A 19,226-nucleotide genomic window follows, 5' to 3' on the forward strand; every position below is an offset into this window, starting at 1 on the left:
CGAACCCAAGAGTAATGTTATGTATTGTCACTTTTATGTACTTTTACGCATTCTATTAATATGATTAGTTGTATTTATTTTTTAATGCACAATCAATTATATCAATAAAATATACAAAAATAACTACAAATTAAAATTTTTATAACCCAAGTGTGGCGAAGCAAGTAATCATTTCGAAATAGTTATAATCAAAAGTCAAAACTGTTAATAAGAGATTTATTTCAACTCATTTAGAAAACTGCCACACTGCCACGTGTCCTCTGAGAATGTGAGACGCACCTTCTTTTTCTCTTTTTAATAAGGAAATATGTGATAATTGTGAAATTAAAAGAAAAATGATATTATAAGAAAAAATATTGTTGTTTAATACAAAATTTCTTCATATATAAATGAACGATACTAATATATATAGAAGTACAAAGGGGTTTATGTATAGTTTAAATCATAATTGATAGCTAAATATCAGTCTTAATTGATGACTAAATAGTCTTAATTGATAGTTAAAGATTGTCTTAATTGATGGCTAAATATGATCTTAATTAATGACTAAAGATAATTATACAAATCAGTTTATAACTGTTATAATTTTATAGAAGAATGATTTATACAAATTTTAAATAAATAAATTATATATAAGCTCTTGTAAAAAGATATATCCCATCTAAAAAAATATAAAAAAATTATTTTTCATTAATAGGATCTGCTTTTTTCGTAATTTTAAATGAGCATATACCTGTCACGTGTAGAATTAAACTTGCCATTTTTATAAATAGGCTAGAAGATTATGCTCGTTAGTAATTATATAAATACAAAATTCTTCCTTCATAATCCTTTTTTTTTGTTAATCAAGAAACTCACGTGAAAAGTTTTATATATAGAAAAAACTATTTATACTTATAAATTTTATCTACATAATGCAATATAACAAAGGTTAATACGTTGAAAATGTTAAAATTTAAAATTATAAAAATATGATAAAATTAATATTATATGTAAAATTATGAGTAGATATAACATTAATCTTATGCACGTGAACTTTATAAATGACACTTTTTTTCATTTTTTATAAGAGAAACATTTAGTTTATAAAAAAAAAATATCATAAAAATAAAAATATCATAGAAATGCTAATTTTTTGTAATATATATTATTGTAAAAACTTATTTACTATAAAGAACATCTAACATGTTACGAATCTATGTTAAAAAAATAAAAACCATTCTACACATCTGATCTAGACTTACTTAAATTTTATTTTTACCATACTTTTTTAAAAAACTAGCATTTCTATTTTATAAATTGTGAATTATGTCGTTAGAAATAGGCATGACTGGGTTGTCATCGCGCCAGAAAGTCACAGCCCACGAGAAAGTTAAAGATTTACGTAAGTCTTATTCGAAAAATAAAAATAATGTAGATATAATCATAAATTATAAATGTTATATATATATTTTGAAATGTGTGATTTATTATTAAATAAATTTTATTAAAGTGAATTTCATATTAAAAAAAAACTAGGCAATTTGTGCTTTCTAATATTATAGATAAAGAAATACTTTATCAACAAAAAAATTATATAAAAATCAATTTATAAATTATATAAATTGATACATTATATTAAATTATTCCCGCCGGAAGTCACCGTCGTTAGGCAAAAAAAAAAGTTATGAATTTTTGTTTCTTTAAAAATCATTTTTTAATATTTTTAAAAAATATAAAAAAAATTATAATAACATTAAAAAAAATTCTTAATTATTAAGAAAAAAAAAAAAAAAGGGAGTACCGCTCCAGCGGGATCCCCAAGCGGGATGCCCAGCATTTTCCAATTTATATTTATGCACTCTTAGCATTTTCTCTTATAAATATTATTTACAGAAATACTTTTTGCAGTTGGGAGATGCAGTTGGCGTGCAGTCGGTTGTAAAAAAAAAATTAATACAGGACCTACATGAAAAAAAAATTATTTTTATAACTTTTTATAATTCATGTAAGTCCCCTTGAATATAAAAAATTTTTTTTATAATTTTTTTTTATTCATTCTGTACAGTTGACTGTACGTCGACTGCATGTGACGACTGTATGTAGCAAAGCTGTATTATTTATCACCTTTCCCCGTTCCGATAATCACTGCCCACTTTTGAGACAGCAGCGCAACGAGCCCCTGACTCGTGAGTCGTGGCTAGAGGCTAGAGCCACACGGACACCGTGACCTCATTTTACCTTTGATTGACAAAACTACCCACGAGCACATATACTCCACCTCCGAGGTGTTAACTGTAATCGCACACCGACCGCGATCAACTTTTGCATATATTCTTGTTCCTAAGATCGTCACTCACCAGACTGGAAGCCTACCCTCTGCGAATTGCTTTTATCGGAAAAGATGGCAAGGAAGTTCTTCGTCGGCGGTAACTGGAAATGCGTGAGTCTGCTTCCAATTTATTCTATGCGATCGTCTTCTCTGTTTGTATTTTCGAGACAAATGAGTATGCTATAAAAATAATAGAGTGCGAGTGAATGTTGAACGCTCACTTCATCGTATAGCTCAACCGAAAACAAGTTGCTGTTATCCACTTTCCCGGCAGCCAACAGTCGATATTTTGTATCAGTTGTACGATCTCTTCTTTTTTTCTTTGCCAACAGCCAATAATTCCGTTGCTTAAATACTTTTTTATTATTATATTTCTTTATCCGTTGCACAAATCTTGGTTTTATTTTGTATACTCTCTGTTCTTGAGAAGAAAATACGGACGCATATACTCGCATATACACTAAAAGTATTGGTTTTTTTTGGTTTGAGCTAAACGCGAATGTGGATGCAGAATGGAACCACTCAGGAGGTGAAGAAGATCGTGGCCACACTTAATGAAGCCCAAGTGCCCCCACCAGATGTCGTGGGTATGTGAATGATTGGATTTGATGTATCGTGTTGCTGTTTTGGTTCTTTTTGGAGGTAACACACTGTGAGCCTATATGAATGGAACCACTCAGGACCCGTTGCATGCCATATAATTTGTTATTAAGGTTTAGAATTTGTTGGATGTGCGAGAACATTATCTAAAATGAAGACTTAATATTGATAGGCTGTAATAAAAATTTCAGCATCGAGAGAAACTTGTTTTTGTAGTATATGTATAGGTTTCAGTGTTTTAGAGGCTATGAAAGTACTTTTTGCACACTTTGGCCTATTATGATCTCATCTATATGCGGGTGAAAGTTTTTGTTGCTCCATGAGACAGCTAATCTCGTAAGATTTCAGAAGCTCACACCAGCATGTTAGTTTTAATCCAAATATAGTGAACCTTTCTTATTTAAGAAATTGATTGGTTATTTTAATTCAAATCTGTGTGTTGTGGGTGAGTCCCTAATTTAACAGAGTGACGATGTTGTTGTGCTTGCAGCCTTGCACGGTCTTTGGGGAATCCTTGTCATCAAAAAATTTTATTTCAAAATTTCAAATGTTGTCTTTGATCACTGTTGGTATTCGTACTATTATTTTTGTTTTATTTCCTATTGTTGCAGTTCTTATTTGTTATTGTTATTTGCATGACACACGGCCACAAATAATTTCCTCATTCCTATCCTCACTTTACTATGTGAAGTAACCGTATTTCTTTTGGTCCATTGAAAACATGTTCTTCTTGCAGAGGTCGTGGTAAGTCCTCCATTTGTTTTTCTTCCGTTGGTGAAAAGTTTGTTGAGGCCTGATTTTCAAGTTGCGGCACAAAATTGTTGGGTAAAAAATGGAGGTGCATATACTGGGGAGGTTAGGTATATAGTGACCTCGTAATTCTTTTTTTCATTTTTTGTCAATGAATTTTATTTTTGAAGCATCTGGACTTTATTCTGCATTATTGAGGTTGTATATTTAATCAAATAAATTCTTTTTTCTGGAAAATATTTAATAAAGTATGTTTCTTAAAGGAATCTAGATTTTTGCCGTAGGTATTTACTTAAATTGACGTGAACAGTGTTGTGTAATCTTAGCAAAGGAATGGTTATTATCATTATCATCTCCAACTTAGCCATGTCGACCATATGTTGGTTCTTGTGTTTGCATAATATCTTTCATGGTCCATCTTTGATTCAGGTTTTTTCATAACTGAATATATCTAGTGCATTTCTTTGTTGACAAATATTTGAAAGTTTATTTATATCTATGTGCAGTGCAGAAATGCTAGTCAATTTGGGAATTCCTTGGGTAATTCTTGGTCATTCTGAGAGAAGACTTCTCTCTGAATGAATCAAATGAGGTAAGTTGGTTTTTAGAGACACTTACTTCTTAAGTTTTGGTTATGGCATTTTTTTGTCATTGGCTACAATTAATGAGTTCTCATCTTTTTTATTTTAATTAAGGCACCTTTAAAGTAATAATAATACCCATCTCCATTATTTTATTTCAGTTTGTTGGAGACAAGGTTGCATATGCACTTGCACAAGGTTAGAAGGTGATTGCCTGTGTTGGAGAGACTCTCGAGCAGCGGGAATCTGGATCGACTATGGATGTTGTTGCTGCACAAACTAAAGCAATTGCAGGTAAATAGTTTGCTATTGCTTAATGTTTCTCTTTTGGAAAAGATAAGTGAGCCTGCTGTTTCAGGGGAGAATATAAGAGGAAACAAAAAAGTGGGAGTTCCAAATCTATCAACCAATGATTTTGCTTTGCCTGGTTCCATGTAATTCAAGTAGCGTAGCACTTCAACCTCGCAACACCGCTAGTTCATGTCTGTCAACACACTTTCGATGCTATCCATGTTAGTCATGCTCAAAGGATTGCATCAATTCTTTTGCGATGATCATGTCTGGTGTGATTTCTCTTGTAGACCGTGTTTCGAACTGGGCCGATGTTGTTTTGGCCTACAAGCCTGTGTGGGCTATTGGTACTGGGAAGGTTGCAACTCCAGCTCAGGCTCAGGAAGTAAGGCATTGTCTTTTGTTTTCATTAATCTCATTTGTTGGACTTAGTCCCACGTTTAACTAAGAGGTGTTTCTATAGCATACTTGTAGTGAAGTTGAAGCTTTTGATTGGAGACCATATAGAAAAAGGTGCTCCTTGTTCTCTAAATTTGCTTGTGTTCTGTACATTATAGATGTAACTTGACTGTACAGAATTATCCCCAAAAGTAATTGTATAACATAAATGAAGACCGTACTGCAAAATGCCAACGAGATAAATGTTGCCCTCAAATGTTTAGATGCTCTAACCGTCAAACGTTTTGAAGAATATCATCGATTCAGGCTATGCATAAATTATATGCGGTAATATTGTTTTAATGGGGAGAGAGAGAGCCGTATGAGGGAGTTTGCTTCAGAGATATGCATATGGAGATTGCTTTCATAATTTTTTGTAATACAGAGAATGAGGATCTACAATCCGGTAATTGTTATTCATTTATATAGTAGCATGATGCCCTCAAATGTTTAGATGCTCTAACTGTCAAATGATGACAACTCTTATGTATCCCATCTATATATTAAAATTCTTTGTACTCATAAAAAATAAAATAAAATAAAATTCTTGGTCATATCAGTAAGTAATTTTTTGATTATACTGTAGGGCAGGTCTTAACCATTTAGTTAAGTGAAAACAAGGATTTTTAACTCTATGGCAGGTACATTTTGAATTGAGGAAATGGCTTCACACAAACACCAGTCCTGAAGTTGCTGTGGCAACCCAGATTATTTACAGAGGTCTTTTCATTATTATATCCCTCATTGTATATGTGCGATCCTGTTATTATCTCAATTTGGAAGATAAGTCAAGTTTACTGAATTTAGCTTTTTATCGAATGGAACATGCTCAGCTTGTTCTGATTTTGGGCTTATGATATTACTGGATTTTGCTTCGTTTGCCTGTTTATCAACTTGATTACAAAAGGGAAATTCTCAGCTTGTTTGAATTTTGGGCTATGATATTACTGGATTTTGCTGGATTTGCCTACCTGTTAACTTGATTAAAACCTGAATGAGCACACTCCGTTTGTTTTTTTACTTTCCCCTTTATAAAGTGAAAAATAGATATTTTCAGTTGACATTTAGCTTCCTTAAAACTTCCCTTGATATGTATTTTTCATCGAAGTATTAATCTTTTTGGTTTCCTTTTGACCATATCAATCTGTTATTATGCTTTCTTAGAAGCCATAGATGCTCTCAATAGTCAGATGTCCTTGTAGAACAATTGCTGCCAACAATTTAGTATAGCAGTATCTTCAGCACGAGGTCATTTTTTGGATTATGGAGTGGCAATGAGTAGTGGATTTCATGGTTGCCTCCTAGCAAATTCTGGTGCCATTAAACTCAACTGAGGCCCAGAAGGAAATGGCAGTGTGAATCTGCATCTTTGTGAACCATAAAGTTTGAATTTTTTTTCCCCGTTATTGCCACTGTTCTGCTTATTGTCGTCTGGAATATGCTGCGTGTTTTGACTTGGTTGGCTTCCTGTTTCCTCAGAGGGTGGTTATTGCACAGTATTGTAGAAAATAAGTCGCTGATACCATGTAGAAAATAAGTAAAATAGAATTTGAACGAGACTTCTGTTTCTGAATAATCATCTGTTATGTACAAGTGAAATAAGGAAATAAATAAATTGAAGATCTCCTCATCAAAATAGTATTTCTAATCAAAGTAGTGTCTTATACATCAACAAGTATAAATGGACCAATCTTAGAGATGTCTAACATTTGTTCTTCCCCGTTTTCATCTGTTTCATTACCGTTATTGCATACCTGTTGAAGGTTCTGTTAATGGGGCAAACTGCAAGGAATTGGCAGCTCAGCCCGATGTTGATGGCTTCTTGGTTGGGGGGAGCTTCTCTAAAGGTAACGATATTGTTGCTTTATATTTTTCTTTTTACAATCTTCCTGTTTCACGCCCTTATTTTTTATTCCCCTCTTTGCACTCATCAGCCGGAGTTCATTGACATTATCAAGTCTGCCGAGGTTAAGAAAAGTTCCTAAACTTGGAACCGTGTATGAGTACGCAAGACCCCCTTACGGTTTCGTGCAAGGACCTATAATACCCTATATAGTATATGCTCATGCAATAAAATATCAAATTACCCTTTTTTTCTTGATACATTTGAGAGAGTGAGTTCTGTTTTATATCCAAGTCACCATTGCGGACTGCATGTGTTTTGGGTGTGTTAGTGAAATACACTGTACTAAAATAAAAAATTACAATGAAATGAAAAATTCAAACGAAACCGGCTTAGATTAAAGTACGGAAATCTTGATCTCTTTAAGAAGATTTAAACCCTATATGGTGTGTAAAGTTTCAATTGAACTGGTGCATCATACCTCCTCTTGACTTGTTTCCATTAAGATACAACAACCCAATATATAGTTAGAATAAACTCTCATAAGTTATTGAACTCAAAACTCCTCTAAAAATAAAACAATTTTTTTTTTATATATATATAGAAATTCTCAATATCACAAGAAATTTTATTTCTACATATTCCGTCATACAATCGAGCCACCTATCTAAAGAATTTTTAATAACCAAAATCTGAACGTTGGTGACTTGATCCTCTAAAACCAAATCTCACGTGCCTCCTAGATTATAGAAAACAACCCAACAACCAACGCGGGCTACAAAATTTTTTATTTGTTGAGAGGATTCTGCTTCTAGTTTTTATAAAAATAAAAAAGGAATTAAGAGAGAATAGTCGTTGAAGTAATATTATTTATTTTTCTTAGTCGGTTGTTCACTTGGAAAATAATGGATGCCGAAAACACTGAATAAATCTTAACGGAAGAAAATGATTTCGTGTAATCCTCCCTCAACAGATTTGAAGAATCCAACGTCAACTATAAATTTTTTTTACTCAAATACAACCTATTAAAAAATACCAACGGGGTGTATGTATGCAGGTGTTTGAATTTTTGCCGAAACGGCTGATACTGAAATTAAACTTGCATTTTATCCTCCCTTCTCGCAGAAGCAAGCCATCAAAGGTGAATTGACTTTCATTAGAAACATCATATAGATTGATATATAATAAGGTGAAGATCAAAGGTGTGCCATGAGTGAAGATCAAAATTTTCCTCATTCCAGAAATGGTCCCGGAGATATTAATGATCAACGTCTTCCTTTGTTAAAAAAAAAGGGTGGTCAATTTAAGCAATTTCCTCTGATGTTGTGGATAGAGAGCAGAGTCGTTATCAGCTTGAAGTAGTTTCCAATTTTTATAATATATATAGATATATATTATTGGTCGCCAATTCCCAATTTGCGACGCCACCGATGTGGACTCGAAGAACTGGCCCGTGCGTTGAATAACCGTGGGTCATCGTCGTGGCAACCAGATTATGATACGTCATTATACGCTGTATCGTTGATTATGAACAGCTTGAAAAATCTCCTACCAGAATAAAAGCTGTGTTCGGTGTGGTGAAAGATCAATGTGTTGTAGTTCGAGTATATGTGCTCGGAGGATCTTAACCCACTGCAGTCAAGCATCTCTGTTGATACTGACAGTACGGTCTTGTTATTTTATAGGATGTGGATACAAACTTTCTCGCAATATTGGGCCGTTGGACGCCATTTTTATTAAGAATAATTTTTATTTATTTCTATACAGTACACACTATATTTATTTTATTTTATTTTTCTTATAACAAGTATATGTAATATATGTATGAGAAGAATAATAATTCAATTAGTTTAATAAAAATAAAATAAAAATAATAATAATAATTTTAAAATATATAAAATATGTAATATGAGATATTTGACTGATTGAATAACATCGTCTGTTGTTAATCCTCTCAATCGTAACCAAGGCTAGACTCTAAGCGACATAAAAAGAATTTTGGGATTAGCTTACGTGATGCTATGCGTACTTAAATATTCTTCTTTGTTTAATTTGTTTTTATTTTTTTATTTTTGGGCGTTAGTGATCCATTAATGCCTCTCACCCTCGAGCTATTTTGAAAAATACAAGGTGGAAATGAATAATTATTTAATACTTCCGTTAAGGCCTTTGGCTTTGCCTGAGTGATGTATGGTCTTGGTCGTTAATGTTGATAGTGATATCATTTGAGAGACAAATGAGGATAGGGAAGAGACGACTATGTTTTCCTAATAGCTTTCCGTATTCTTTTACCGGGCTTTCCATTTATAATATATAGTCGATATATCCTACTAGTTGAATAATCAATAAAAATGCCAAATTGGAGGTTTGCATGAAATCTAGGTTCTCGGTTAGATTATTTATAATAAGTTTGATCATTTTCTTGCGCGAGCTTCTGATATATTTAATTGTCAACACGTCAACGTGGAAGATAACGTGCGCTGGTTATTTCTATATGATTATTGTAAGGGATGGTGTTGTTTTATATCTTATATATAACCACCCGTCAATGAATATTATAATCACGGGCATACAAATTAAAGAAATCTCTCTCTCTCTCTCTGTGTCTCTGCTTGTCAACTCATATATGTATGTTGAGTAATGTGGAGTCTAGTTCACACCGCTCGAGCGGAGTCATTGGCCGCTCGAGCGAAGTCAGGCAGAGTCGAACGCTCGATGTTGGCTCGACAGTGAGCTCGAGCAGGAGGAGTTCGCTCGAGCGGAGGCATTGGCCGCTCGAGAGAAATCAGGCAGAGTCGAACGCTCGACGTCAGCTCGACAGTGGGCTCGAGCGGGATGCGGAAGGGAAGTTCGCTCGACGCGCGCTCGACACGCCGCTCGAGCGAACATACGATTTAGGGATTCCGCCGTTTGAACTATAAATCTGATTTTTGCCTCTTAAGTCTGTAACAGAGCAGCTACGAAAACACTGTGGATGAACAGTGTTGTGACCCATCTTGTAGTGTGATTCCTCAATAATAAAAATCCTCTGCAGCTCCCGTGGACGTAGGCAATTTGCCGAACCACGTACATCTTGTGTCGTGTGTGATTGCGTGTGTGATCGTTTTCTCATTCGGTGTTATATTTCAATTCATTGTCATCGTTTTTCACAACAATTGGTATCAAGAGCCAAGGTTCGGGTCTGAGGAGAAACGATGGCTGGAGATGAATTGAAGGTATCGGGGATCGAGAAGTTTGATGGCACGGATTTTGGATACTGGAGGATGCAGATAGAGGACTACCTCTATGGGAAGAAACTCCATCTTCCACTATTGGGGCAGCAACCGGAAAAGATGGATGATGCTAGTTGGAATCTGTTGGATCGACAGGTTCTGGGGGTTATTCGATTGACCCTGTCGAGATCCGTTGCACACAACGTCATCAAGGAGAAGACGACGGCGGATCTCATGGCGGCTTTGTCAGGTATGTATGAAAAGCCGTCAGCGAATAACAAGGTACATCTGATGAAAAAGTTATTCAATTTGAAAATGGCAGATAGTACGTCTGTTGCACAACATCTGAATGATTTTAATACTATCACAAATCAATTGTCGTCTGTTGAAATTGAATTTGATGATGAGATACGTGCACTGATACTATTGGCTTCATTGCTAAATAGTTGGGAAGCCATGAGAATGGCTGTTAGTAATTCTGCTGGTAAAAATAAACTGAAGTATGATGATATTCGTGATTTGATTTTGGCTGAGGAGGTGCGCAGGAAAGATTCAGGCGAGACCTCGGGTTTGAGTTCAGCCCTGAATGTTGAATCTCGAGGGAGATCACATGACAGGAATTCAAACAGAGGAAGATCAAAATCAAAGTATAGGGGCAAGAGCAAGTCGAGGCCTGGTCAGCAGGCAACTTGCTGGAATTGTGGCAAAGCTGGCCACATAAAGAAAAACTGCAAAAACCCCAAGAAGACGGAGAATGATAGTGCTAATGTGGTAACTGAAGAAGTACAGGATGCACTATTGCTTGCAGTTCATAGTCCAGTTGATGACTGGATACTGGATTCAGGGGCTTCCTTCCATACATCTTCCCACCGGGAACTAATGAGGAATTATGTTGCAGGTGATTTTGGGAAGGTATATTTGGCTGATGGTGAGGCTTTGAACGTAGTGGGGATGGGAGACATTGACATTGCACTCCCTGGCAAGAACAAATGGACCTTGCAAAAGGTCAGGCACATTCCTGAGTTGAAGAAGAACCTCATTTCTGTTGGGCAGCTTGATGAGTGTGGTCATTCAGTGGTGTTCTCAGATAGCACCTGGAAGGTCACAAAAGGGGCATTGGTACTAGCTCGGGGTAAGAAAACTGGTACACTTTATATGACTACTGGTTTAATTGACACTATTGCTACTACCGTTGCAGAGAGCACAGCAGATTTGTGGCATTGTAGGCTTGGCCATATGAGTCAGAAGGGCATGACGGAACTTCTGTCTAGAGGCAAGCTACCAGAACTGAAGACAGTTGATCTCGGTATGTGTGAGAGTTGTGTTATGGGGAAGCAAAAGAAGGTCAGCTTCTTGAAAAGTGGCAGGACGCCAAAGACAGGAAGACTTGATCTTGTGCACACAGATGTGTGGGGTCCTTCTCCAGTTGCATCTCTTGGAGGTTCTCGCTACTATGTTACGTTCATTGATGACCATAGTAGAAAGGTATGGATTTATTTTTTGAAACATAAATCTGAAGTATTTAATGTTTTCAAAATTTGGAAAGCCATGGTTGAGACAGAGACAGGCTTGAAACTGAAGTGTTTGAGGTCTGACAATGGTGGTGAGTATGTTGATGGCGGGTTCAAGGAGTACTGTGCAGCTCAGGGTATCAGAATGGAGAAGACCATTCCTGGGACACCACAGCAAAATGGAGTTGCTGAGCGTATGAACAGGACCATTAATGAGCGTGCTAGAAGCATGAGGTTGCACGCTGGACTACCACCCACTTTCTGGGCAGATGCAGCCAGCACTGCCGTTTATTTGATAAATAGAGGGCCATCAGTTCCACTGGATTGTGGATTGCCTGAGGAGGTTTGGAGCGGGAAAGAGGTTAAGTTTTCTCACCTTAAAACCTTTGGTTGTCTTTCTTATGTGCTTGTTGATTCTGATGCTCGCAGTAAGCTTGAGGCTAAGTCAAAGAAATGCTATTTCATTGGCTATGGAGACGAGGCATTTGGCTATCGTTTCTGGGATGATCAGGGTCGGAAAATCATAAGAAGCAGGAATGTAATTTTCAATGAGAAAATGATGTACAAGGATAAGTCGAGTACAGTTCCTGCAGTAGCTCCTCAGGAGTCTGAGTTTGTAGGATTGGATGACCTACCAGAGGTCACAGTGCAGTGTAGAAATGAGAGTGACGGGGAGAGTGGGTCCAGTACACCCATTCCTATTATTCCGCAGGCAGTTTCAGAACCGTCTACTCCTACAGTTGCAGTTCGCAGGTCAGTTAGGACTATACGTCCCCCACAGCGTTTCTCACCTACTTTGAATTACATTCTGTTGACAGATGGTGGAGAACCGCAGAGTTATGAAGAAACCTTGCAAGATGAGAATTCTAGCAAGTGGGAGCTGACCATGAAAGACGAGATGGATTCCTTGCTAGGGAATCAGACATGGGAGTTGACAGAACTTCCATCAGGGAAGAAGGCATTACACAACAAGTGGGTGTACCGGGTGAAAACTGAGCATGATGGCAGTAAGAGGTACAAGGCTAGACTTGTTGTAAAAGGCTTTCAGCAAAAGCAGGGTATTGACTACTCTGAGATCTTTTCTCCTGTGGTAAAGATCACAACTATCAGGATGGTACTGGCTATGGTTGCCACTGAAGATCTATTTCTTGAGCAGTTAGATGTGAAGACAGCCTTTCTTCATGGAGACCTTGAAGAAGACATCTACATGCACCAGCCTGAGGGGTTTGTGGTACAGGGAAAGGAAGGTTCAGTTTGCAGGCTGAAGAAGAGCTTGTATGGCCTGAAACAAGCTCCTAGACAGTGGTACAAGAAATTTGACAACTTTTATGCACAGTGCAGGGTATATTAGATGTCAGGCAGATCACTGTTGCTATGTCAGGCATTTTGGCAATTCTTATATTATTTTGTTGTTGTATGTGGATGACATGCTTATTGCAGGGGCTAGTATTGATGAGATCAATAATCTGAAGAAGCAGATGTCAGAGCACTTTGCAATGAAGGATTTGGGAGCTGCAAAGCAAATCATTGGCATGAGAATTGTCAGAGACAGAGTCAGAGGTACGTTGAGACTCTCACAGGCTGAGTATGTGAAAAAGGTACTCAGCAGGTTCAACATGGACAAGGCCAAACCAGTTGGCACACCCTTGGGAAGTCACTTCAGACTCAGCAAGAATCAGTCACCAGAGTCAGAGGAGGAACGAGATTACATGAGTAAGGTTCCTTATGCCTCAGCCATTGGTTCACTTATGTATGCTATGGTTTGTACAAGACCGGATATTGCCCATGCAGTGGGAGTTGTGAGTAGATACATGAGTAACCCAGGAAAGCAACATTGGGAAGCAGTGAAGTGGATTTTGAGGTACCTAAAGGGTTCCTCAGAAACCTGTTTATGTTTCTCTGGAGAGAGCTTGGAGGTGCAGGGCTATGTTGATGCTGATTTAGCTGGAGATATTGACAGCAGAAAGAGTACAACGGGCTTTGTTTATACACTTGGTGGTACTGCAGTGTCATGGGGTTCTAATTTACAGAAAACAGTTTCTTTGTCTACAACAGAAGCTGAGTATATTGCAGTGTCAGAGGCTGCAAAGGAGATGGTATGGCTACAAGGCTTCTTGGAAGAATTGGGTAAGAAGAATCAGAAAGGCACTCTCTATAGTGACAGTCAGAGTGCCATATTCCTTGCCAAGAATCCAGCATTCCATTCCAGGACCAAGCACATTCAGATCAGGTACCACTTCATACGGTCATTGTTAGATGACGGACAATTGTTACTTGAAAAGATATGTGGAAGCAAGAACCCTGCTGATATGTTGACAAAGGGTGTTACGCTTGAGAAACTGAAGTTGTGCGCAACTTCAGTTGGTCTTCTAGAATGAAGACAGGAGCAGTGAGTTGCAGAGGTGGAGGATATCATGTTTGAGGAAGACGGTGATACAGCGAGTGTACCAGTCTCCAAGTGGGAGAATTGTTGAGTAATGTGGAGTCTGGTTCACACCGCTCGAGCGGAGTCATTGGCCGCTCGAGCGAAGTCAGGCAGAGTCGAACGCTCGATGTTGGCTCGACAGTGAGCTCGAGCAGGAGGAGTTCGCTCGAGCGGAGGCATTGGCCGCTCGAGCGAAATCAGGCAGAGTCGAACGCTCGACGTCAGCTCGACAGTGGGCTCGAGCGGGATGCGGAAGGGAAGTTCGCTCGACGCGCGCTCGACACGCCGCTCGAGCGAACATACGATTTAGGGATTCCGCCGTTTGAACTATAAATCTGATTTTTGCCTCTTAAGTCTGTAACAGAGCAGCTACGAAAACACTGTGGATGAACAGTGTTGTGACCCATCTTGTAGTGTGATTCCTCAATAATAAAAATCCTCTGCAGCTCCCGTGGACGTAGGCAATTTGCCGAACCACGTACATCTTGTGTCGTGTGTGATTGCGTGTGTGATCGTTTTCTCATTCGGTGTTATATTTCAATTCATTGTCATCGTTTTTCACAACAATGTATCCCACGTATAAAGCGACCGTTCGCATTTATCGATAATATTGACTACTCAAAGCATCTAATTGAATCAAACAGCAGCCACGTATGATAATATTGACTGCTTAACTAGGTTGCCATCTAATATTGGTTGGAAAATAATAAAAGCCTACACACCATAATTCAAGAGAGGTTTACGTACTTCCTTCTTCATTTTCCTTTTAAAATGGGCTTGATGTTTTTGTCGCATCCATCATCCTAGAATTTCCTTCTATGCTAACCAAAGTGCAGCCATAGGCGCGTTTTTGCATAAAAAGAAGCGAGCCAACAAGAAAATGAGTAAACCTCGAAACAATCAAATACCATTTTCTGAAAAGTGAAACCACATTCCGCACGTTTAGAGCCTTAAAGGGCAGTAAAAGTTGTAAAACCTTAGGCCAACTCAATCCCTTTGAGCGAGAATACATGGCAAAGTAGTACAGGATGTTCAAAAGTTACCGCCTGGTTTTTCTTTTCCTTTTTCTTTATCTTTTTATAAAGATAAAATGCAATTTGCATTAGTCAATTATTAGGCATTTCACTTTCCGTATATTAAATCGTACCCTGTCCCATTCATGTGACGTATTAGAATTGAACACTCATACTATTCAAGGTCGAAGCATCTAAAGTACATATATTATTTATATTCTAAACTGGTTGGCAGGTCATAAATGCAAGCGACAGCTATAAACCTCACGCAAAAGCGTTTGCTTTCACACTCGAATGCCCGATTTGTTTTGACTTTTCCTGCAATGGCCTCCATATTTACTTTACACTCGGCTATCTTTTTTATTTTTTATTTTTTATTTTTCATTTTTGCTAATTACACTCGGCTATGATCTACACATAATAGCATATTCGCGTAATAAATGCTCCTGAACTGTGTTTGATTTTTCCATATTGTTTACTGCTAATAATAAATATCATAGTATATTTTCTATTAGACCTAATAATATGTTGGATTTATATGGTATACGTACGATAATGAATATTATAATGACCAGATTGTGTCTAAATATCTTTACAGTTCATTGTAAATAATTGTATCTTTTTCTTTCTTTGGCTTCACACTCGAATATCCGCCTTTACTTCAGGAGCCCCCGGTCAGCTTGCCTTCCCTGTTTCAAATTGTTTACACTTTGTTTTCGATTTCTTAACTCAGAAGCAGTTGCAGTGTGTCTAGCGGAGGGAGAGAGAGAGAGAGAGAGAGTGAAACTTCTGAATTCATGGGTTCGTGCTGTAGTGTTCGAATCAAAGCTGAGAGCCCTCTTCACAACGGTATTATTGCAGTTTCAGTATTTCTCTTACTTAGCTAATTCTTTCACCTTTTTCTTTTTGGGTCTTGGAGCTGCTAAGAAATTATGGATTTTCTTTGGACTTTGTAATGATAGAATTCTACCTTTTCGATTGCTGAAATATGCAATTCAGCACCACTTGCCTGTTTTCTTTCTGTTCTTTTGGATTGATTCTCTGTTGATTCCTGCATCTGGGTTTTTGGAAACAAAGATATTTTGCCGATAAAGGAAATTATAATTTTCATCAGCTTGTGGTCCAAACTATATATTTGGCTTGGTTCTAGTTTTCTATGTAATTCGCTTGCTGGCCTGTATATTTGTCTTGATTCAGGTGAGCCTACAATTTCTTGGAAACCAAATGAATGTTTAGCCGTAGCCAACAGAGGCTGCAGCTTTTCTGTACCGTGTCCATTTGAAGAGATCAAATCTTTTTTTTTAGTTGTTGCCAGTTTGTGAGAAGAGCGTTCTCTTCTGTGTTTGAATTGTTTATATTTACTAGTTGTTCGGCATTGAGCTATGTAGGTGTAAACTCAACTTGTGGTAATAAAGATGGGAATGATTTGAGCAGTCCAAGCAGGAAGGTCTCATCTGTCTCGGTGCCTCAAACTCCTCGAACAGAGGGTGAGATCTTACAGTCCACCAATTTGAAAAGCTTCTCCTTCAATGAACTCAAAACAGCCACCAGGAATTTCCGTCCTGATAGTGTGCTGGGTGAAGGTGGTTTCGGTTCTGTCTTTAAAGGATGGATCGATGAGCATTCATTTGCAGCTGCTAAGCCTGGGACTGGCATGCTTATTGCCGTAAAGAGGCTTAACCAAGAAGGTATTCAGGGTCACAAGGAATGGCTGGTGAGTTTTATTTATACCCTTCTTCGGCTTCTTTGGCATGCAATGGTTAAACACTTCTTTAGGTAGCTCTTGCAAATAGATGGCATTGCAGAATATATCTTCAGGAGTTGCGATTAATTAATTTCGTGGAGCCTCTTGAACTATAGGCAGAAATCAACTACCTGGGGCAGCTGCATCATCCAAATCTGGTGAAATTAATAGGTTACTGCTTAGAAGATGACCATCGGCTTCTAGTGTATGAATTTATGGCCAGAGGCAGCTTGGAGAATCATCTATTTAGGAGTGAGTAATTGTTTTTTTTCTTTTGTTGCATTATTTACTTTTCGAGCTTTTTATGTACTTCATCGTTTATCCATTGTTTAGAACCTTAAACATCTATATTAACATTATGATCAAGAATCTTAAGCATCTTGGAACAGGGGCTTCTTATGTTCAACCGCTTTCTTGGAACCATCGTATGAAGATTGCACTTGGTGCTGCTAAGGGTTTAGCATTTCTTCACAGTGACAACGTAAAAGTGATATATCGAGATGTTAAAACTTCTAACATCCTGCTAGATAGTGTACGTTCAGCATTTTCAACTGTCATATAGTTTGATGGCTTCTGTAGGAGTTTAGTTGAACATGCTCTCACCCACTTTTCATTGCAAATGGCAGAACTATGATGTCAAACTATCAGATTTTGGGTTGGCCAAGGATGGGCCTGAAAATGACAGAAGCCATGTCTCTACAAGGGTTATGGGGACCTATGGGTATGCAGCACCCGAGTATATGATCACAGGTACCTTAAAGTTTACAGCTTTGTATACCTTCTCCTATTTTCTAAAGGCCTGAACTATTGCCATAAGTTTTACCTGTTGTCCTCCAATATCTGTGCCAGATACAATTACTTCTCGTTTGTTTCTTGTTTCCTCACCGGAGCCAGGCAATTAATCACATAGGCTAAGACCCTCTGTACTAAAAGGGAAAGACAGGTCCCAACCCAACTATCTGCAAATTTTTGTAATTAGCCATTTACCTGCAGCTGTATTAATTTATTTCTTTATAGACATGCTTGATACTTGTAATGAGAAAACTTGGAAAAAGAGTAAAATAAATTACTTTTTCTTCAAGCTTCTGTCTTTTCAAGGAAGTTTGACCATATTAATCGAGTAGTAGCTGTGACATTAGAGGAAGTTGTACTGAAAACTATATACTCTCCAAAGGTTATTCTGTTTTGCTATCTCAAAGTCCAATTTGGGTACCATTAGATCCCAAATTTCTCATTCTAGTTCAAATTTAAAGCTTTTCAACTAAATTCCTCCATTAATCTCTCTACATGGGGTTGCAAACTTACCTGTTTATCTGGTACCTGCAGCATGGGCTTTATAGCTCTTGATGAATGCTGCAGTTTACTGCACACTTTTTCTATATTGGGACGGGATCTGATGCTCCGTTCATTCTCTTCTTATGTAGGTCATTTAACTGCCAAAAGTGACGTATACAGTTATGGGGTTGTTCTCCTAGAAATGTTATCCGGCAAACGAGCAATTGACAAGAACAGGCCAAATAGAGAACACAATTTAGTTAAGTGGGCCAAGCCTTACCTTTCCAGCAGACGAAAAGTTATTGAAATTCTCGATGCTCGTATTGAAGGCCAGTATCCATTGGCTGCAGCACTGAAAGCAGCCAACCTTGCAAATCAATGCTTATCGTTAGATCCCAAGTTCAGGCCAAACATGGATGCGGTGGTAACAGTATTGGAGCAACTTCAGGACTCTGAGGACATTGGGCGCGCACAAAATGAACACCACCAGATTTCTACTCGAAATTCAACAAGCAACGGCAGTCCCAAACCTAGCAGGATAAGTGCCAATGGGAGCTTGCAATGAGAAAATTGTTTCCTATCCCTAACCATTTGCTTCTCATTTTCATACATAAAACAAGGAAAAGCATTGGACCATGCTTTACTGTTTTATTTATTCAATCAAAGATAACTAGAATAAACGGATGTTGATTGGATAAACATCATCTCATGTGATGGAGTATGTATTAGTATTACCACCGTTGATTACTGTACAGTTCTTGTTTTGTGAATGATTATAGAGAATCTTGATAAATTTATGTGCTACTTTTTCCCATTTTATTTATTTCCTTTCTTTCTACAACAAATGATGTGGTGTCTTTTAGGACCAAATGGGAGGCTGGAGATATTATTCACATGTTATTTTATTTTTGTTGAAAGAACATACATAGAATGTTGATATGGCTTTTGCTTCATTCATTTTAATCAATCATTCAAACAATTATCTACCGAGTATTGCTACAAATCAGCAACTATTCACATCACACACCTCACACTTATAGCTTTTCATGGTATGTGGGAGTGCTTTTCATAGTGTGTGTGGATATTTTTCATAGGATGTGGGGTGTGGCTGATGAGAACAATTATTCTTACCTATAAGGGTGGTGCTAGTGTACTGTCCAGCTTTAATCGTTAGCTGGGAGTGTCTACTAGTACAAATTTTTTTTTAACATATTTAAATATTAAAAAAAATA

At 37.3% G+C, this 19,226-nt stretch overlaps 1 protein-coding gene and 1 pseudogene across 1 annotated transcript; both read left to right on the forward strand.

Annotated features, from left to right (window-relative positions):
- The first annotated feature begins 2,207 nt into the window (after window positions 1–2,207).
- LOC122301406 lies at window positions 2,208–7,201 on the forward strand (annotated as a pseudogene).
- An 8,170-nt stretch (window positions 7,202–15,371) lies between these two features.
- LOC122301407 (receptor-like cytoplasmic kinase 176) lies at window positions 15,372–18,817 on the forward strand. The gene is made up of 6 exons (XM_043112741.1): window positions 15,372–15,824; window positions 16,364–16,689; window positions 16,836–16,971; window positions 17,109–17,251; window positions 17,346–17,469; window positions 18,144–18,817. Exons 1-6 carry the CDS (start codon window positions 15,773–15,775, stop codon window positions 18,557–18,559), a joined length of 1,197 nt encoding a protein of 398 aa, XP_042968675.1. The 5' UTR covers window positions 15,372–15,772; the 3' UTR covers window positions 18,560–18,817.
- Window positions 18,818–19,226: the final 409 nt, after the last annotated feature.

The sequence above is a fragment of the Carya illinoinensis genome, chromosome 2, assembly GCF_018687715.1.
Source record: "Carya illinoinensis cultivar Pawnee chromosome 2, C.illinoinensisPawnee_v1, whole genome shotgun sequence".
Taxonomy (NCBI): Eukaryota; Viridiplantae; Streptophyta; class Magnoliopsida; order Fagales; family Juglandaceae; genus Carya; species Carya illinoinensis.